Source organism: Emericellopsis cladophorae (assembly GCF_022114955.1).
Source record: "Emericellopsis cladophorae strain MUM 19.33 chromosome Unknown NODE_38_length_223118_cov_118_926449, whole genome shotgun sequence".
Lineage (NCBI taxonomy): Eukaryota > Fungi > Ascomycota > Sordariomycetes > Hypocreales > Bionectriaceae > Emericellopsis > Emericellopsis cladophorae.
The window spans coordinates 45,170-65,748 of NW_026250963.1; the positions used below are offsets into that span (position 1 = coordinate 45,170).

At 58.0% G+C, this 20,579-nt stretch overlaps 7 protein-coding genes across 7 annotated transcripts; 4 read left to right on the forward strand and 3 right to left on the reverse strand.

Annotated features, from left to right (window-relative positions):
- Positions 1-372: 372 nt before the first annotated feature.
- Positions 373-1,521, reverse strand: J7T54_007483 (uncharacterized protein; the record flags this gene model as incomplete). Its single annotated transcript, XM_051507947.1, has 2 exons — positions 373-1,172; positions 1,224-1,521. The coding sequence occupies 2 exons, from the start codon at positions 1,519-1,521 to the stop codon at positions 373-375; spliced, it is 1,098 nt and encodes a 365-aa protein (XP_051360863.1).
- A 445-nt stretch (positions 1,522-1,966) lies between these two features.
- Positions 1,967-4,838, forward strand: J7T54_007484 (coatomer gamma-2 subunit; the record flags this gene model as incomplete). Its single annotated transcript, XM_051507949.1, has 3 exons — positions 1,967-2,042; positions 2,100-4,550; positions 4,606-4,838. 3 exons carry the CDS (start codon positions 1,967-1,969, stop codon positions 4,836-4,838), a joined length of 2,760 nt encoding a protein of 919 aa, XP_051360864.1.
- Positions 4,839-4,952: 114 nt separating this feature from the next.
- J7T54_007485 (putative GTP cyclohydrolase 1 type 2) lies at positions 4,953-5,335 on the reverse strand (the record flags this gene model as incomplete). The annotated part of the gene is made up of 2 exons (XM_051507950.1): positions 4,953-5,007; positions 5,073-5,335. The coding sequence occupies 2 exons, from the start codon at positions 5,333-5,335 to the stop codon at positions 4,953-4,955; spliced, it is 318 nt and encodes a 105-aa protein (XP_051360865.1).
- Positions 5,336-5,672: 337 nt separating this feature from the next.
- J7T54_007486 (uncharacterized protein) lies at positions 5,673-6,406 on the reverse strand (the record flags this gene model as incomplete). Its single annotated transcript, XM_051507951.1, has 2 exons — positions 5,673-5,840; positions 5,915-6,406. 2 exons carry the CDS (start codon positions 6,404-6,406, stop codon positions 5,673-5,675), a joined length of 660 nt encoding a protein of 219 aa, XP_051360866.1.
- Positions 6,407-7,793: 1,387 nt separating this feature from the next.
- J7T54_007487 (uncharacterized protein) lies at positions 7,794-11,132 on the forward strand (the record flags this gene model as incomplete). Its single annotated transcript, XM_051507952.1, has 1 exon — positions 7,794-11,132. One exon carries the CDS (start codon positions 7,794-7,796, stop codon positions 11,130-11,132), a length of 3,339 nt encoding a protein of 1,112 aa, XP_051360867.1.
- A 2,970-nt stretch (positions 11,133-14,102) lies between these two features.
- On the forward strand, positions 14,103-14,970 carry J7T54_007488 (uncharacterized protein; the record flags this gene model as incomplete). The annotated part of the gene is made up of 5 exons (XM_051507953.1): positions 14,103-14,128; positions 14,180-14,318; positions 14,382-14,404; positions 14,462-14,748; positions 14,801-14,970. 5 exons carry the CDS (start codon positions 14,103-14,105, stop codon positions 14,968-14,970), a joined length of 645 nt encoding a protein of 214 aa, XP_051360868.1.
- Positions 14,971-18,732: 3,762 nt separating this feature from the next.
- On the forward strand, positions 18,733-20,235 carry J7T54_007489 (cell cycle RNA binding protein whi3; the record flags this gene model as incomplete). The annotated part of the gene is made up of 1 exon (XM_051507954.1): positions 18,733-20,235. The coding sequence occupies one exon, from the start codon at positions 18,733-18,735 to the stop codon at positions 20,233-20,235; it is 1,503 nt and encodes a 500-aa protein (XP_051360869.1).
- Positions 20,236-20,579: the final 344 nt, after the last annotated feature.

The following is a 20,579-nucleotide window of genomic DNA, read 5'->3' on the forward strand; positions in this document are numbered from 1 at the left end:
CCGTGGAGGAGGATGCCTGTTGCCGGCGGGAGCAACGTTCCGCCACCATCCTTCGGCCCATGAATGTTTGTCTGCATGTACGTGTAGGTGGCCTCGTTTGTTCCAAGCTTCCCGGTGGCGGGTAGTCAGCCATGTGGAAGGGCTCCACTAACCTTACCTTGGGTACCTTATTTGTAGGTAGTCTTCTGGAACGAGGCTGACCCAGTCCAATCTGGCTGGCCAATATGCTTGACCTCACCCAGGCGACAGTCAATGGTGCACGGCGGCGGGACAAGTTTGTGCAGTTGTTGTACCCAAACAGCAACCAGTCTGCGATGCGGTATTCTATGATACAGTCTACGTGCTATACAATATTACTTACAATCAGCCCTTTCAAGCTTTGCCCGTCCCAGACACGAGCAGGATCACACTGGCCAGCTGCCGCGTCACATCCTCCTTGTTCACATCGTACGTATCCTCGACCTCTCCCCACTGCATGGCCTGCCAGTCCACCTCGAGGTTCGTGGCCCGCACGGCCTCCTCGGCACCAAAAAGTTGCCCGATCAACGCATCGCCTGTGTTGGCTGATCCCTCGCTCCACTCGGCTACCAGCCTTGCCGAGGCCAGGACAGACTTGCCTGCCAATGTGCCACGCTCGAGACCGGCAATCTCAAAGGCGTCCAGGCGCGATATCCAGCTCCGCACGACAGCCTGTGTTTCCGGGGACTGCGACCGGGGCATGATGGAGTCTCCGTCGAGCGCAGGCGTGATTGTGACCCCTGGCCAGATTTTCGACGTCAGGAAAGCCAGCGTCTCCTTGGCGGTCTCGGTCTGAACATCCCTCAGTGACTCCCCGGCATCGTTCTTGAGGTCGAACGGGCCCGCAGGCGGCGCCCAGCACAGCATCGAGTCCGTGTCGAGGTAACGCATCACAGTGTTGACGATGGACGTCCGGACCGGCGCTGTGTCGACGGATGAAGCTGCCGCGTCGTCGGCTTGTATGTCGAGAGCGCGGCAGACCAGACTGGTCAGAGGAATGAGGTGTGACCTCGTAGCTTCCTGCGCCGATGTGAGCTGGTCCCATTCGAGGGCCAGCGCAGAGGCGAGGTTCGGCTTGGAGAGGGGTATGGGGATGACCTCTTTGGTATTGGGGTGTCGCAGCGGGCGACTGTCCAGGAATACTTGCAGAGCACCTATTTGGTTAGCGATGACCATGCTGCTCGCACCTCGAGTCCTGAACTCACCATCAACTTCCCGTACAGTCACGTCTTGCCAGAAGCGTTTTTGGAGCACGCCGCTCTTCTTCCCCTCCGCCACCGTGCGGATCTGATTCGCCGACTTGAGCATCTCGGCCTGCCGCTTCCTGCGCTCTACCCGCTCATATGCCTTGTTCGCCTTGTCGGCGAGTGGTGCCTCTGGAGGTGGCCCAGTGCCAACAACGGGCGCGACATTGGCAGCCCTGAGTATTGTCGTGTGCAGCGAGCGAGCCGCCCGGAGGCGAGGGAATGCAGATTGAACAAGTAATCGCGTTGGCGCATGCATAATGGCGGCTGAGATGGTACTGCTAAGTTGGAAGTCCTCGGAAATTTTGGGTCCTACTATTAGGTGACATCAACTGGGGAAATGAAGCAGCGCTGCACTAACTAACAGTTGTACCGCATCGTTGCAGGGTAAGCTGGAATGATAGATCGACTGGTCGACAGATGCGCTCAATCGGCCAGGCATTCAAGAACACGTTGCCATGCTCGGTCGCGGCTGAACTGTGCGAAGCTGCAAATTTCGAGAGAAAATGAATTCTCCAAACGATTGAACAGACTTTTTAAACCATTCCCGCACGAGCAACGCTGTATTTCCAAATCCAATCGCGCCCAGTTTACAAATCACGTGACGCATCCCTGAACCACCTTGCAACGTGGTGATATCTGGCAGCAGTTCCGTCGAGCTTCAACCACCGCCATACCCCACAACCTCCACGCCGTCGCCCAGCATGAGCTACGGCAAGAAAGACGAAGATGCCGACCTGGGCTTGGTCAAGGTGGACCGCACGCAGGTTTTCCAGGAAGGTCGGTGAACCACCGTGCCCAGGAGGCCCTCACCCCACCGGCTAACGAGACAAACAGCCCGCCTGTTCAACAGCTCTCCCATCCAGCCGCGACGATGCCGGATTCTCCTGACGAAGATTGCTCTGCTGCTCTATACCGGCGAGAAATTCCCCAAGAACGAAGCGACGACCCTCTTCTTCGGCATCTCGAAGCTCTTCCAGAACAAGGATGCCAGCCTTCGCCAAATGGTCCACCTTGTCATCAAGGAGCTGGCCAATTCGGCCGAGGATATCATCATGGTCACCAGTACGATTATGAAGGACACCGGCGGCAGCACTGACGCCATCTTCCGACCGAATGCCATTCGCGCCCTGTGCCGCATCATCGACGCCACGACCGTCCAGTCGATCGAACGTGTCATGAAGACCGCCATTGTCGACAAGAACCCGTCCGTCTCGTCGGCCGCGCTCGTCTCCTCGTATCACCTCCTCCCCATCGCCAAAGATGTTGTCAAGCGATGGCAAAGCGAGACTCAGGAGGCGGCGGCTGCTAGCAAGTCCTCGAGTGGCGGTTACTCGCTCGGTTTCTCCTCGTCCGCCGGTAACCTGCCCATGAACAACTCGACCATGACGCAGTACCACGCCATTGGTCTGCTGTATCAGATGCGCAGCTCGGATCGCATGGCGCTCGTCAAGATGGTGCAGCAGTTCGGTGCCGCTGGCGTGGTGAAGAGTCCCGCTGCTCTCACCATGTTGGTGCGCCTCGCCGCCCAGCTCGCCGAGGAGGATGCCTCGCTACGGAAGCCCATGGTGCAGCTGCTGGACGGCTGGTTGCGCCACAAGAGCGAGATGGTCAACTTTGAGGCGGCCAAGGCCATCTGCGACATGCGGGATGTGACGGATGCTGAGGTGAACCAGGCCGTTCATGTCCTCCAGCTGTTCCTGACATCGCCACGCGCCGTCACCAAGTTTGCGGCCCTCCGCATCCTGCACAACTTCGCCTCGTTCAAGCCACAAGCCGTCAACGTGTGCAACCCCGACATTGAGCTCCTCATTTCGAACAGCAACCGATCGATCGCGACCTTTGCCATCACCACGCTCCTCAAGACAGGCAACGAGGCCTCGGTGGACCGCTTGATGAAGCAGGTCTCGGGCTTCATGTCCGAGATCACGGACGAGTTCAAGATTACCATTGTCGAGGCTATCCGCACCCTCTGCCTCAAGTTCCCCAGCAAGCAGGCTGGCATGCTGACATTCCTCAGCGGCATCCTGCGCGACGAGGGAGGCTACGACTTTAAGCGCGCTGTCGTGGAGAGTATGTTCGACTTGATCAAGTTCGTACCGGATTCCAAGGAAGATGCCCTGGCGCATCTCTGCGAGTTCATCGAGGACTGCGAGTTCACCAAGCTGGCCGTCCGCATCCTCCACCTGATCGGGTTGGAGGGCCCCAAGTGCTCGAACCCCACAAAGTATATCCGGTACATCTACAACCGTGTCGTACTCGAGAATGCTATTGTGCGCGCGGCCGCCGTCACTGCCCTGGCCAAGTTTGGTGTCGGACAGAAGGATCCCGACGTCAAGAGCAGCGTCAGGGTCCTGCTGACCCGCTGCCTCGACGACGTCGACGACGAAGTCCGCGACCGTGCTGCGCTGAACCTCAAGTTGATGAGTGAAGAGGACGACGACATGGCGCTTGACTTTGTCAAGAACGAGTCCATGTTCTCGCTGCCCACGTTTGAGCACCAGCTGGTGATGTACGTCACCTCGGACGACCAGTCGGCATTCGAGTCGCCCTTTGATATCGCCAAGATTCCCATCGTCACCCGCGAACAGGCGGATGCCGAGGACCGCACCAAGAAGCTCACGGCCACTGCGCCCACGCTCAAGGCCCCCAAGGCCGGGCCCACAAAGTCGTCTGCCTCCAGCGCCGAAGCGGCCGCGTCGGCGTCGGCCCAGGCCCAGAGGTATGCTCAGGAGCTCAGCGAGATCCCAGAGATCCAGGAATTTGGCGCCGTCCTCAAGTCGTCGCCGATTGTCGAGCTCACAGAGGCCGAGACCGAGTACGTCGTCAACCTCGTCAAGCACATTTTCAAGGAGCACATTGTGCTGCAGTTCGAGGTCAAGAACACCCTGCCGGACACGGTGCTCGAGAACGTCTCGGTGGTGGCGACGCCCTCGGAAGAGGACGAGCTCGAGGAGGCCTTTATCATGGAGGCTGCGCGCCTCTCAACGGACGAACCCGGCAAGGTATATGTTGCGTTCCAAAAGGTCAATGGCGAGGGCGCTCTGCCCCTCAGCACCTTTAGCAACGTCCTCAAGTTCACCAGCAAGGAGATTGACCCCTCGACAGGCGAGCCCGAGGCGGAAGGCTACGATGATGAGTACGAAATCTCCGAGTTTGACCTCACCGGCAGCGACTACATCATCCCGACGTTTGCCAGCAACTTTAGTCATCTGTGGGAGCAGATTGGCGCGTCAGGGGAGGAGGCCGAGGAGACCCTGCAGCTCGGTGGGATGAAGAGCATCGCAGGTAAGCAGCGCAGCGACAAAGGCTCCGTAGAGTATGCTAACATGATGGATCACAGATGCCACGGAGCAACTCGCAAAGACACTCTCCCTCCAACCCGTCGACGGGACCGACGTGCCCGTCAATCAAAGCACACATACCCTCAAATTGCTGGGCAAGAGCGTGTCCGGCGGCCGCGTGGTGGCCACCGTCCGGATGGCCTTTTCCTCCAAATCGGGTGTGACGACAAAGCTCACGGTGCGAAGCGAGGAGGAGAATGTGGCGGCGCTGGTGATTGCGTCGGTGGCATGAATAGATTCAGCAGGCGTTGTGGGATACTGATGCGACGGGCGGTGGCGGGCAAAAGCAGAAGGGGGTGTAATGACTACCTGAATTCTTGCACACAAATACAATGTTGTCTGTCCCTCAGAAATCCTCAAGCTTGGTCACGTAGTAGGCGACCTCTTCGTACGGATGCGATCTGCGCGTCGTCAGCCTCTGCGCACAACCCTAGATAGAATTGAGGGGGCCGGTAACAAGACGTACTCTTTCAGTGCGGCCACCGCGGCCTTGATGACGTCTCCCTTGCAGACCACCTCGACCCTGAGCTCGTCTACCTGCTCGACGGCGCCGACGGTGCCTATCGTCGGGTGGGCGCCCTGCGTGGGACGGAACGAGCCGGTGCCGGGCGTGACGAAGCAGCACTCGGCGTAGTTGGGGTACTGGCCGGCGCCTGTGGCGAATAGGGCGCGCTTGATGACGGCGAGCGAGGGCGGCGGGGTGAAGAAGGTGAGGACGTAGCGGGACATGCTTGACTTTTGGCTTGGCTTGGCTTGCTGTGGTCTGGTGGATGAAGAAGTGAAGTGGCAGTGATGGAGGGGGCTGATGCAAGTCAAGCCAACATGAACACAGAATCTATATGCATCTGATCTGCGGGACTAACTTCGCGCGCACTTGATCTTGGATAGGGCCATGGCAGACGCCAATTCAATTGTTGCACGTACAGTGTGTGTGCTATATACAAGATTGTTACATTTGTACAGTGATTCGATGAGCCAACATCGTCATACTATGAACATTGTCGCCAGGAGGGCGAGAGTAAGAACCGCGCCGGTCGTGAAACGCATCCTCGTCCCATCATCCGTGTCATCGCCTGTCGTCTCCGATTGGGTCTCGCCAGGCGTTTCCGTCATTGCTGGAGACTCTTCGACACTGCCCCCAGTCGGTGAACTGAGGACCATTGCCGTCGAGGGTGTACTTTGTGACTGCCTGGTATATGTGCCCTCTGTTCTGATTGTAGGTGTACTGGTAGCGCTGGAGGTTGATGATATTTGCGCCTCTTCCCCTGACGCCAACCTGCTTGTTGGGATGCTTTCCCCATTGTCGACCCACGACCACGATAAGTTACCCGGTCCCAGCCTGTAGTAGCTTCTCGTCTGCCAGTCCCCCGTCCAGCTGTTGGGATAGCTCGTGGGCGCCTCGACACCGGTCACCGTCAACGTCGCGCATACGACCTCGCCGCCTGGCGCGCCTCTGGGGTTGCTCTCTTCCTCTGGCAAGCCGACGCGGCCGTCGGCAAGGCACATAAAGTGCTCACTGAACCCGTATGGATATCTGTCGTTGTGCTCATCCAGTTTCGGGTCCACCTGACAGAGCAGCGCACATGTGACCGGGTAGGCTGGGTCGTCGGGGGACGTGGGCGTCGTGATGTTGTGGACGGTGCCCGAGCAGCACTCTGCGAAGCGAGCGGCGTGGTAGTAGCCCATGGGAGGCGTCTTGCAGACGAGCCCCGGCAGGTTTTCCGGCCATTCTGAAAACGCCGAGTTGGTGACTGCGAGGTTGAACGTTGGTGAGCCTGTACATTGACCTGGGCTGTCCATGGCTAGCGGTGATGCAGGCAGGGCTGTGCGATGAGAGGTACCAAGGATGAAGATGATTCAAAGTCGAGTAGAGGAATAAGACGAAGAAGAAGAAGAAGAGTAAGAAGAAAAAGAATGGTTCACGCATGCAGCCCCGTGGGACAGGACGAGCGCGATGGAGTGACAATGTCAGATTCTTGGCAAATAAGGCTTAGCGAGCTTGGCTCTGCCCACTTGACGAGGCCTCACGGTAAGCACGGCGTCGTCATCGCGAAATTGCATGCTCTCGCATCCAGACGAGCTTGATCATGTAGCAGCGTGGATTTTCAAGTGAGAACTAGATCTAGGGAGATTGTGCTGTCGCGCGTCTAGCATGTGGTCTTGGAGACTCATAAAAGACTCTACACGGAGTACGTACGTACGTACATGTACGGAGGAGTTGAGCCCAAAGAATGGGGCGCCTAGCTGCGGACCTGGGGTGAAGCCACAGCCTATATGTAAGTACAGGGCTGGAGTGGATGGGATGTGGTACCCGTGCGTCAACACTCAACAGTGCCACTAACAATTGATACGTAAGTTGGACGCCGCCATCATGGACCGTTGCTTGGATTGGTATCGTAGTCCCATCGCAAAAGTCATGCGGACTACGTGACGGACCAGTCGCCATCAGCAAGTTGCCTCCGGTATGCTCTCCACGACCATCGCGTGTGCCACCCAAGTTCCTAAACCTACAGCTTGTCGCAAAGTAGCGATAGCTTGCGAGCACAAAGATGATCCTCACCTGCACCCCCTCACGTCCCCTCTCGAGGGCGTTACCCTCTAGCTCTGAGTAGTGAGGTTGATCAAGAGCCTCGGTCCGTCGCTGCTCGCCGTCCATGTCGAGGATGTATTGAGCATGCATTCGCGCCATCAACATAAGTTACCGGCGCAGCGCAATGAGCATGTCGATACTCCGTACTGGGATACTAATGGATTGAGTTTGAGATTGAGACAAGAAGAAAAGGGGAAATTGCGGCTTGACCCGTGGCTGCTCACGCCAGCCAGAGAGACGTGTGGCTCAGTCCAGTCCGTCCGCCCAGAATTCCTGCAGCTAATTAGCTCCCGCGTCATTACGCTGCTAACAACTCAAGTACGCAAGGTAAGGTACCTACCTAAGGTACGGATACCGTGGCTGCTCAACTCCAACTCCATCATCCCGGCCCCAGTGGCATTATTCCACCCTCCTTTGCTTCGTGGCCTCGAACCAACAACAAGCCCATCCTCCCTCCGACCCGCGCGACGTTATCATCCGCTACGGTTCTCGAGCTGCTGGCTCACCCGTGAGCAGACTCCGCGTCCGACTTTTCAGTCAGCAGAAAGAGCCCGCCCGGATTGAGCACGGTCTTGCCCAGCCATCACCGCCCGCGCCATGCACGCCATCAAGCAAAAGTGCCGCCCCAAGCACCAGGTGCTCATCCTCAAGTGCTACCCCCGGACGACAAAGGGTGCCACCGACGTCAAGCCCAACAGCAGCGAGCTGAGCTACCTGCTCTTCTACGCGACGAGCAGGAAGTCAAAGATTCAGAAGATTGGCGCCTTCCTCGAGAAGAAGACGGCCAGCGACGTCTGGCGCATGCGCATCGGCAACGTCCAGGTCACCCTCGGCATCCTCGCCGCCCTCATCGAAAAGTCCCCTAAGGATGTCGTCCTTATCGCCCCGTGCGTCCTCAAGATCCTCGACTTGATCCTTCGATCCAATGATATCACCATGATCGAGTCCTCCCTACCTGCCTTTGACGCCTTTTGCGAGCACCACGATGCCTCCTCCCTCTTCGCCGACCAAGCGTACTCGCGCCAGTACGAGTCTGTGGTGCAGCACTACGCCACCCTCGCGACATCGACAGCACCCGCTACCAAGGGAGGCTTGAGCCGGTCCGTGCAGGCACGATGGAGGACAGCAGGCCTCAAAGCCATTAGGAGCGTAGCGACGTCGGAGCCGTTGGCATCTGTCACAGGGCGCCAGCTCAACGTGATTGTGCCTCTGATCTTGGAGAACCTGTGGACGACGGACGAACAGTTACTGGACACGCTCTTGCAGCGTATGAACGTGGAGGACAAGGTCGACTCGGAGAGGATGCTCCGGAGAAGGACCAGTATCGCTACGGCGGGCACGGCAGACACGGGCGAGCCGCACTCGGAACCCTTTGCAGGATCCCCGACAGACGCTGACAGATTAGTCGAGGAGGACATTGGCGTGCTTGCCATGCAGTGCCTCAAAAGTATCTATATTGGGCCGAATCGCCCGCAGATCCATTCTGCAACAGCAGCCTTGCTCACGTTCATCTTGAAAAAGATTGAACATGGGCAAAGACCTGTCGAGCTTGCGGAGACCGGCAAGAATGACAGCGGCTGGGCCCTCACCATGTACAGCCTTATTTCTCGATGGACGCCTGTGCAGGATCGATACGTGATCCTGGTCACGACCATGGAGGCTCTGGTGCGGACCCCGCTGCACGAAGACAAGATGGAGCACCACTTGGCACTGATAGCAATTGCTGGGTCCCTGCTCCGTTCCGACGTCAATCTTATTGGGCTCAGCGTTATGGATGTGTTGCTAGGGTTGGTCAAACAGATGAAGAAGCTGTTTCAACAGGGCGAGCATTTGGACACGGCGCTGGACGAGAAACTGGACGTTGGAGAATCCTCTCCCCAGTCGCGGCAGCTTCTGGACCGTCTCGAGCAGTGCGTTGGCGACCTGGCGACTCACGTCTACTACGCTGACCAGATCACCGACATGATTGCGGCTGTGCTGGCGCGCCTGAAACCGACACCATCAGCGAGCACAAACTCGACGCCGCAGGGGGAGAAGACGGAGGACCACGACGCTGCGCCGGGCGCCTCGTTGACCAACCTGTCGGAGAGCCAGTCCCACTCCGACACCTATTTCTCATACAGCAAGGGTCGCGTCTGCGGCCTCAGGGTCATCAGGGGGATCTTGCTGGTCGCCAACCCCAAGACCAAGATCACTGGCAACATGGACCTTTCGAGAAACAAGGTACCACTGCATGTGTGGGAGGGTTCGCAGTGGCTGCTCCGAGATCCGGACGGCCGGGTCCGCAAGGCCTACGTAGATGCTCTGGTGACCTGGCTGGACCGCGAGACCACATCGGCCGACCTTCGAGCGCGCGATGAGAGTCTGGTCCGCAACCGCTCCATGAAGAACAGCCGCGAGATGGCTGCGGCTGCGTCTCGCGGCGTGTCCAACGGCACCCATCGCGAGCGTTCGGCACGCAACACGCGACGGTCGCAATTTCTGCCCCTGCTGCACCTCGCCATTTACGACAACGCCCTCCAGTACGTGAATTACGAGACTGACCTGGTGGTGCTGCACGTGCTGCTCACCAAGCTCGTCTTTCGACTGGGCGTGAATGCCGTTCGCTTCGGCATCCCCATGGTCTATGGCCTGCAGGAGGAGATTCAGGAGATTGAACCGCCAGTTAACAAGGTCCGCATCGCGGCCTTGTGCCACGGGTACTTCTGGACACTCACAGAGAAGTTTGACTTTGACGGCTCGGCCGTGGGGCGTGCCGTTACCAACGAAGTCGTCCGCCGGCGGAGCAAGAAGTTTTGGATCGAGGGCATCAACATTCCTCCGCCTCCTCTCAAGAACGTGGGCATGCCGGGCCAAATAGAGTCTCAGCCTGCGTGGGACCCCCAGACCCTCGAGACGGAGGAGCTCCTCCCCTTCGACGACCGTAGCTCCATGGTCGAGTGCATCGCCACGAGCTATGAAGAGTCTGCCCAATCACCGCCTGCTAGTCCCGTTGCGTCGCCGGGCCGCATGGCCAACCACCCCATCCTGGGATCGACAATGAGCCCGACGCCGGCGGCCAAAGACGAGAACGACTTCCCCAGTGTGTTCCGGGAGCAGATGCTGACAGACTGGTCAAGGGATGCCGTGGTTGCTGCGCTGGCCACGGAGGGCAAGCCTGAGTCGTTGAACGGATCGCGGACGGGGACGACCGGCACCAACAGGAACCGCCTGACCATCAACACCAATGGCCTCGGTGCCAATGGAGGAGGGTTCATGTCGCCCTACGGCAGCCCGCATAACATGCGACCGCACTCTGCGCGGATCCCCGACCGCGAGCGCTACGGATCGGTGACCAAGCTACGCAAGTCCAGCGTCAGGAGCGGTATCTCCCCGCCCAGCTCGTCACACAAGGGTATCGCGTCAGTCGATCAGCTCAAGATGGTCCTCTCCGGCAGCAAACCCACGCTGGGCGCAGCACGAAGCGACGATGACGACGACAGCGGCGATAGCATGGTGAGCTACGACAGTCCTTCAGAGCTGAGCTTCAACCCAGCAGCCGCGGCCGCGCACGCGCCTGCGGAGCCCGAGACGCCCAGGCGATCCGGGTCCGTGACCAGACGCGGTCCTCTGTCGTCGAATCCACCGGGGCAGAATACGCCCACATTGGACGATGTCGAGGACGTGCCGCCTGTGCCGCCACTGCCCAACTCGCAGAGTTCCATGTCCATGTCGCCAACGACTGCAGATCACATTGCTCATCAAGACTATGCCCCTCAGGCCCAAGCACCCCGACGGACACCAAGCAGCCGGGCCGCAAACAGCGTCCGTGGGAGCCTGCACCCACGCGCACCAGAGGAGTCTCTCCAGAGCATGGACCTGGATTCGTTGTTGAGGGGGATCGACAGCCGGTCTGGAGAGGGCAGCCTGGGCAATATCACCAAACCGCCGTACTAATATGAAGACTTTTTCTATTTGGGATCTGTGTATGTGGAAAAGCGTGGGGTCGGCGCAGGAATGAATGGCTTGGACTGTATATAGACTGCTTCGTCGGAGACAATAAGGTGGGGCCTGGTATGGCATTGGGAGCGCAGGGTATTCAACATGGCGAGCATAATTTAACATCTTTCTAGCCGGCGTCCTGGTGTTTCGTACCTGCCTCGTCCAGAGCTGCGCTCCTTCTGTTTACAACGGATGCTCCTTCGAGGTCTTCTGCGTCGGTCAGTCCCAATACTTTTCAGCTTCATCACTATTCTAGACCATTCCGTCCAAGCACGGGCCGCACATCTCCATAGCCTCCTCTCGTCATGAACGACGACGACGACGAGGGGGCAAGCTTATCTGACTACGACTAGCGGCTGGAGCCGACTAGCAGAACCTCACTTCGGACTCGTTTATTCACTGTGTTCGGAAGGCCTACGAACGACATCACCCCAACTCGGCTAGACAATATATTCGGCGAGGTCAGTCCCGACGACACGGACATTGTACGACTATTGCGAGATCTAGAGGACCTGCACCCTCGCCGCTTGCACAACACCGCCGCCCAAGACAATCCTCAAGCGGCAGCAGCGACGATGATGGGGGCTTCGCGCTTCCTTTCATCCGCGGGGCGTACACTCTCGCCGCGTACATCCAGCCGGACGAGCCTCCGTGTTTCTTACATGGTCAAGGCCATGTTCGTGGGACAGGCGGCCTGCTTCACCTTGCGTGGTGGACGTGGTTCACGCGGATTGTGGTCCGGATGGTCGTGTGGTTGGCGCATGTGTGGGACTATGGACCATGGTGCGGTTTGATGTGGTGAGCTCTCGTGCTTCGACGTGGGCACAGGCGCCCGTCACGAATGTTGTCGAAGTCTTTTGGTAGACAGACTTTGGAATTGATATGACAGATCCTGACCAGAGCGCCAGCAATCAAGATTGTGTCAGTAGACCCGCTCAAGATTGTACACTCGTCCTTCGGTTTCTCCTGGGTTCCACGATATGACGCCGAATATGCCTGGTTTAACTTATTAGTCTGGCCGGAGATAGAGCCCGTCAATCGCGAGGCCAACCCGCCGCCACATGGGAATATGGGCGCCACACGAGGCAGCTTTGCGACTCCCGAGCGTGGGTCTCACTCAGCGAACTCTGGAGACTGGACTATTATTAGCCTGGATCCAAGCTGGACTCCGCTCGTGTTGTCTCACGATTGCGTAACGATGGGCTGAGGATGTCTTCACTCAGCTAGCTGGTATTGCTGGACATGTGTCAGCCAGCGATCTTCAGCGTGCGCACTACGTATGTAAGAGATCTCGAAATGCATGTGACAGCGGCCAACGCCGGGGACGGGCAGAGCGAGTAGGCAAGGCCGCAAGATGGGCTGCCTCAGCTGGTCAAGGTGCGTGCAGATCAAGCAGGGCCGAAAGCTTGTTTTGCTTCGGTACGGGCCTAGGCGACGATCTCGGCGCTGACGACTGGAGGCGCGCTCTGAGCCGGAATCTGGGATGGATCATGGACGTGCCATGCTCTCCAAGTCGAGCTGCGAGGGACGGGCGTGCTCGATTTGCCCGCCAATCTGCCCGACTGGACCTGGCCACTCCGGGAGGATATCCTCGTGGCGAAGGGGGCAACACTGGGGACATCGGATTCTGCCGTTTTGGGGAGTTCCTCATTGCTCAGCAGTCGATGCTGCTCCACAGTGGCTTCGAGGGAGTGGTCGAGATATGTAAGTCTATGCGTAGTGCGTACGAGCGTCGTCTGTCTGCTGTCCTTCAGTGTCCAGTCACACTTGAATCACACAGACGTAACAGGCGCGTACAAGGCCGCACTGAAGCGCCGGCCTACCATGTATTACATGCTGGCTCTGGGGGGGGGACTGGACTGGAGTCACTGGACCGCCTGTGGATTGCGACTATAGCGGGTTAGCGGGCCCCCAGTCAGGCCCCGTCCGGGCAGCGCTTCCGCAGACCGCAGGGCTGGCGCCTCCAGTCGGCTGCAGCGGGTGGCCAACTGCTGGATAGGTGCTGCTGCAGCAGACTAGAACAGGCACAGCTGCACTGCACTGCACTGCGCTGCAGCTGGTCAGTTCAGGTATGTAAGCTGAGGTATCCGTAGGCGCGCATTCCAACAAACCAACACCAGCCGCCGCCGCCGTTCGATTTTTCCTTTCTTTTTGCTGAAACCTCCAGTCTCTTGCCGGAGCATCGCACACCAACTGACCGGTCGTACCGAGACACATTGGTTGCATGAAGCCGCCGCCTCAGCTGTCGAGAACCCTCTTGTCGGCTCTTTTCTCTCCCTCGCCGACAGACAGTCCACGTCCATCACTCAGGGACCGCCTGCCCAGCGAAAAGGACCGGACCTGTTGAAAAGTCACTCAACTCAAAAAGTCACCCACCCAGGTCCAAGATATAACCAGGAAACAGCAGCACCACCACCCTAGCCATCTCTTCGCCACTTCAGGCAACGTGGGCACGTCTGCCTCGAGCAATTCGGAGCATCCGATCCCATTCGACGCATCAAACCTGCAGGCCCAGTTTGTGGTTGCCGTTTTGGGGCCGCTCTTGGACAACTTGGGATTCTCCACACAGCGTTGGTCTGATCGTCGCATCTCTCGCCATCCAGATTCAGACGCGGGAAAAGGGGTTCGCTGCGCTTCGTTTTTTGTGCCCCGCATATAATAGGCTCGCAGACACTCATCACAGCCCACCTAATACGTTAATAGCGTCGCCGCGCTCGACAACTCATCACAAGGGCACGAAGCAGCCCTGCCCTGTGGACGGCTTTCCCCCCCCTCGTCCAACTAAATCTCAGCCCGAGTCCAGTCGTGGTCGGCAAAAGCTGCCGCATGACGCTGGCCATCCCGGCACGGCTTCATCAACGACGCACTTGGCCATAGGCAATCTTGTCCTGACCACTTGAGCGCAAGGCCACTCGGACGGTGAACATGCCTGCACGACGACTCCAGCCGAGGTTGGTTGCGAGCCTCAAACCCCGTTGAGCCACCCCATCTAACATATCTAGTCGTGAATTCCACGTCGTGGTGCTAGGAGCAGGCGGTGTCGGCAAGAGCTGCCTCACTGCCCAATTCGTCCACAATGAGTGGGTGGAAAGCTATGATCCCACCATTGAGGACTCTTACCGCACGCAGCTACAGGTCGATGTGAGTGGCATCTATGCTATTGCTTTGTTTGTTCACACAGAATAGCTGACTTGCTACCTATAGGGCCGCCAGGTCGTGCTGGAGATGTGAGTCTTGACAGGGGCATACTCAGTTTGGGACCCAAAGCTGATACAGATGACCAGTCTTGACACAGCAGGCACAGAGCAGTTTGTGGCCATGCGTGACTTGTACATGAAAACGGGGCAAGGGTTCTTACTTGTGTTCAGCATCACATCACAAGCGTCCCTCGAGGAGATTGCGAGCTTGCGAGACGAGATTATCCGCATCAAGGACGACGAAAACGTTCCCATTGTCATCGTAGGCAACAAGGCCGATCTGGAGGAGAACCGACAGGTACCTCGCGCGAGGGGCTTTTCCGTCTCGCAGAGATGGGACGCACCATACTACGAGTCGAGTGCCAGGACGAGGAGTCAGTCTATCCAGTGCTGCGCGTGTAAATCCCTTGACTAACACACCGGCAGCCAATGTTGAAGAGTGCTTCATCGACCTCTGCCGGCAGATGCTTCGGCAGGAGGACGAGGGCGGCGCGGATGATTCGCCAACCCACAAGCCGGAGCATTCTGCGTACGACTCTCACAAGCGCAGGCGGAGGAGACGGCTGCGCGACGGGCAGCGGTGCGTCCTGCTCTGAGGGCGAGGCGCATGATGGGACACGGGATTAGGAACATACAGGACGGACGCGGATCTCACGATCCAGGGTAACTAACGATTAGCGAATGCCAGGCACAACACCAGCGAGTTTGTATTCCTTTCACGATAGACAGAGCGCAGACTGCCTCGTGCTATGTATACTTTACATATGAAAGCCCAGAACATGTATCAATACAAGATGCTAATACGTACGGAATCTGGAAAGCGCGTTGCTCCGCCCGCTCCGTCTGCGTGCCCGCACGTCGTGCCTTGCCGGCCGGCGCGGTGGGGCCGCCTGGGCCGATGCTGGGGTCGGCCTTGGGGTAAGTACGTAAGTACGTAAGTATGGTTAGGCAGGCAGCATAATTCGTGTTTGAGGCTTCGGAGCGACGGACGTGTTTCATCACTCGAAACAGCGATTTGTGCGTAGAATACGGACGGGCCGCTAACCACCACCAATTTGCAGCGTCACTCGGCTGTCATCAACCCGGCTAGCTGGCGGCCTCAGTGGCAGACGCGCCTTCCATGGGAAAGGATCCATCAAGCCGAAGCACAATCACACGCAGGGCCATCCTAGCGAGCGTTGCCCCTCTTCAGCAGACAAGGAGTCCAGAACAGTCTGCTGCCTGCCGTCCTGCAGAGCGGGACAGTTTCCGGCAGTAGGCAGATGCACGAGGTGGTACTGATTTGCTACCGGCCTCCGCGGCGGACACGGCGGAAATAGGACTGTAAAAGATCAAAGAAAGGTCGGACATGAAGAGGTCGAGTTCGGGAAGGGAAAAAAAAAGGGGCCCTCCCGACGTAGGGGAAGGTTCACGTGCGAGCATAAAAAGAAATTGTGTTCTCCGATACGGGGAATCGAACCCCGGCCTCGGCGGATCTGGTAATTCTTAGACGAATCACTGAAAGCGCCGCATCCTAACCGTTAGACTATATCGGATGGCTGACAATGGGTGCCAAATATCAAAATATATCCTTGAAACCAATTTTTCAATGGGTGACCGTTGACGGGGTACCTCATCCTGGTTGTACAGCTAGGTACGGATACAGAGTATTAATTAATAAAACGGTATATCGCATGTCAGATTTGCCCTTTGTCCGATATCTGGCCCTGTCACCGAACACAACGATCGTCAATTGCCACCCCGCGATAGTCCTTTGTGACTGTAGCACGCACGGTGGCACAGGGCATACAACACTCTGCCCATACGGAGAGGAAGCCGAGCGAGGTGATGTAAGTGTCAGCCAACTTTCTCACTCCTTACTCCGTACACCGAGCCTGATTATCTTGTCCTCTTTGTATCAGTGATTGCGCGGTGGGCTGACGAATGAGGTGGCAGATGTCGCCATTGCAGGGTAGACCGGATAAAATGCAAGATGTGTAGGGCAGTCAGTCGTATGAAAGTCCAGGTATGTGGATAAATGACGGTAATAGTGAGATGTGCACGGACATAACACACCGAACACGCTCTCCGCACAGTGGCAGCGAACCTTTACTCAAATGCTGAGGTATCACATGTTCGTGACCAAATCAATCTGAGTCACCTGGTGATGATCTGAGCGTCAGACCCCTATTGACCCCTCGTGTGCGTGCGCGCGCACTGCCTCGGAAAGTGTTTACACCAAACTGCCTTTCTCGAGTCTCCCTGTCCAAGGCCTCCTCGCGGCAGATTCTGACCTGGGCTGGAGTCGCTCACACCATCGGTATCTCTTGGAACACCTTGGCCGGCGCGCCTGCATTTGCGATGCCGCTACCGCGGGTGCAGGAGGAGGAAACACTACGCCGGAATGAGCTAAGCGCGCAGTCGCGTTCCAATCCTAGAGAATGGGAGTGGATCGGCACCTGCATGAGGCGTTGCAGGCTGTGTGGCCTGTGTGTGGTGGCTCATGTCGCCCCCCTGTCTATCGGGTTAGTCAGGGCTCCGCTTTGGTGCTGTCAATGAGGGCCGCATCGCAAATTCGCAACACGCCTTGGAGGATCCCCCAATGTGCGCGCGATGCCCCCTCATCTCTGGCGCAAGGCGACGAGATGCGCGAGACTGACATCTGCGAGACATGTCTCGCGCTGGGAATGCGCCAGGTACCATCGACAGGGCAGGCTGGTAGCTGGCCATGTGCTCACACTGTGTCCTGGGACGTGAGTGAGCCCTAATCACCAGCACAGTGGTTACCTCGACGCGTGCACAAGCTTATAAAACCCCGTCCGTCTGCGCTCCGACTCCGAGGCACGGCAAGGCGAGGCAAGGCAGCGGCCACCCACTGGGCCAACAACCTGTTTGGGACCACATGGAGGGTCAGTCATCACCTCCCGGCATATCGACCGCAGATGTGCAACAGACCGGTCGGGGCGATACAACCCGTCTTGTTCGAGGTCCACCTCCATGTATCCTCCCCCCCATGCCATGTCTCTCTTGTTGAACCCTTTGGCCAGCACGTTTCAAGGGCGTACAGGCAGATCAGCAAGATGACAAGTGTGCCTAATGTGACGCTTTGTTCGAGTGGCAGTACGGTGGGCTGTTGAGCATGGTACAACCACTACAATACGTCCGTCTCCTTGGACAAACTCTTTGTCCAAGTACTAGTAGAAAGCTACTGCCGCAACTGAGATATCAGTTGTGTGCTTCAACATGGACTTCTTCTCAGTCGTCCTCCATATCTTGATTACACTCAGTTGCCATGCCCATCAAGACGGGTCCCGCTACTGGCGCCTCTCCAGTCTCAACCACACGACCCGGGCCCAGAGCAGTTTAGCATTCTCTTAGCCTCGATAAAGTTCAGGCCGGCCAATGCTATCTGACCACTCAGATTTTCCAGAGCATCCCACCAAGTCGTATTTCCGGATAGCTATGAGTTCACGGTCTTGAATTAACGCGTAGACTGCCTTTGGAGGACCGGACCTCAACAAAGCATAACGAGCGCAACAAGATGATGACGACTCAGCACGCCCATCACCAAGCACTGAGCAGAGTCCAGTCCTCGAGCGCCAGGGCCCTCGCTACCCTCTCCCCACGCGATAAAGCGACCGTGGCCGCCTGCGCAGTTGCCGTCCCTTGGGAGGACTCGATTCTAATTCGCTGTCGGGATTCCGCGATACCTTGATGCATACGTCCCATTGGCAGGAAGCCTCAAAAGCGGGATCCACCAGTCACTCAACGACCCCAGCAGCCCACCTCAGCTTCAGCAGGCACAGAGCTCGTTGCGCTAGGAAGCGCACCATATCACTGAGGTCACCCCACCATCCTCCCTCCCTCGCCGGCGGATTGCCCCTGCCCAAAACTGCACTTTGCTGCTACTGCCACACCATTCCCTCAACTGGATTCCTGGTCAGCGAGCGACTGGAGCCCACGACCTCGACACTCTGCCCACTCGCACGCACCCACTCAGTTCACTCCATCCGTCCTCATTCATACTTCCGTCCGCATCCTGCTCGCGCGGCCGTTCACACGTTCGTCCTTGTCCTCACCTAATACCTCACCTCGTCCGTCTCGGGTGCCGCGCACTCCAGCAGTCTTCATATCCAACAGCCAGCCAGCCAGTCAGCCAGCCAGCTATCTCACTTGCTCGCATTGTCCCAGCCAGACTGTTCGGCGCGTGCGCGTTCCTCATCCGCATCTGCCGCCGCCTGTCGCATCCCTTGTGTGCGCCGACTCTTCTCGCCGATCGACCGCGACAGACGACCCTGACAACCGTTTTCGCTGGTCTGTCCCGCGCATTCCACCCGCCATCGTCTCCCTCGCTCGCTCGCGCGCCAACAGAGGGAGCCATGGCCACCTCGGGCCTGCCCCCCACGTCCATGCGGACAGCAGCTCCCGGCAACTCCTTCAACATGTCCTCGCTTCATCAGAAGCCCGCGATGCGACCGATTGGCACGCCCTACTTCAGCCCACCGACGGCCGTCACTGTCCGCATGCGACGACTACCCCAGGGCACCACCGACGAAAACTTGCGACTCATGGTTCTCTGGGCCAAGGACCTCATCAGCGCCGAGGTCCTCTCCGCACCGCTCTCTGACGACGAGGGCTACCTGTCTGGCGAGCTTCGCTTCAAGTCCATGGACACCGCTGTCCAGGCACAGAATATGTTTGACGGAAAGACCAATTCAGCCGGCGACGCCAACATGATCGTCACCGTATTGGGAAGCAGTCCCTCGACTGTGCCCAGCGATCCCAGTCCAACCAACACGGGCGCCGCGCTCGCGACCTCATCTGTGAGCACTATGCCCGGTCCAGCGCATACCGCGTCGCAATCGTCGTCGGGCTTCTCGAGCGCCTTCGGATCGCTCGACAGAATGTCTACGCACCCCCATAGCATCGACACGCCCAACGGCTACTCGCAATTCCGGGGCGTCTTCAGTCCCACGTCCCCCATCGGGACGAAGCCGCAGGATGTTAATGGCGTTTCTGGCAAGAACTTTATCGAGAACAATTCAAACGACGATGAGACGAGCGATTTGATCAACAACCCCATGGCCTTTGCCGAGCGAGGCGGCGGCCCTCATGGGCGTCGCATGACGGCGCCCCAGTTTCCGGTGTCGGAAATGGCAAATATGTCCATCAACACCAATGTTGGCAACACGCCCCCTTCTGTCACATCGCCGTACAACCATCCCATGTCTGCCCATCCCTACGGGCACCACTATCCTATGAACAACCACTCGCACCGACCGAACCTGCCGCCCGTCAACCCGGCCGACCAGAACCCACCGTGCAACACTCTATACGTTGGCAACCTGCCCCTCGATACGCACGAAGAGGAGCTGAAGCAGCTCTTCTCTAAGTGCCGGGGCTACAAGAGGCTGTGCTTCCGAACTAAGACAAATGGACCAATGTGCTTTGTCGAGTTCGACGACACGACTTTCGCGACCAAAGTACTGCACGACTTGTACGGGCACCTGCTCTCCAACAGCAACAAGGGTGGCATTCGGCTTAGCTTCTCCAAGAACCCGCTTGGCGTGCGTGGCCCCAACCACCACGCAGCGGGACATGCACACCACGGTGGCATGAACAACAACATGAACGGATCAGCACATGCCTTTGCATCGGCCAACGGACCCCCGCCAGGCTTGTCTGCACCTCCCGGACTGGGCCCATCCCGTGTGAACCACAACGCTGCCGCCGCGAACGGGGGATACGGGCCCAACTACGGGTGGAACAGTCCCATGCAAAATGGCTACAGCAATGGCCATTCCTCTGGCACGCATACACCCAACGGGCATTACAGAACGAATGGTTCTGGACCATTGCCGCCACACATGATGGGGATGTAGGCGATGAGCACCAGGGGGATTTTGAGAAGAAAAAAGCATCATCAGGAGGAGTTGTCTCTGTTTTTCATTATTTTTTGTCCCCCTCTCTTTCTTTCTTTATTGTCTTTTGGTTCTGGGAAGAAGACCGCTCTTGGTTGAGCACCACACACCAAGGGGGAACAGCATGGTAGAGCACTGGGTTGGGCGCATCGCATTACTGCATCGCATACACCTCGCTGCCGCGCAGGAGGAGGGCTATATACGGGGTATTCTTCGGGGACAGCGATCATCACATCTTTATTTCACCAAACACCCACGGCCAACAAACGATAGCGAAGGAGTCTAGGGTCGGATCCACCAGCGGC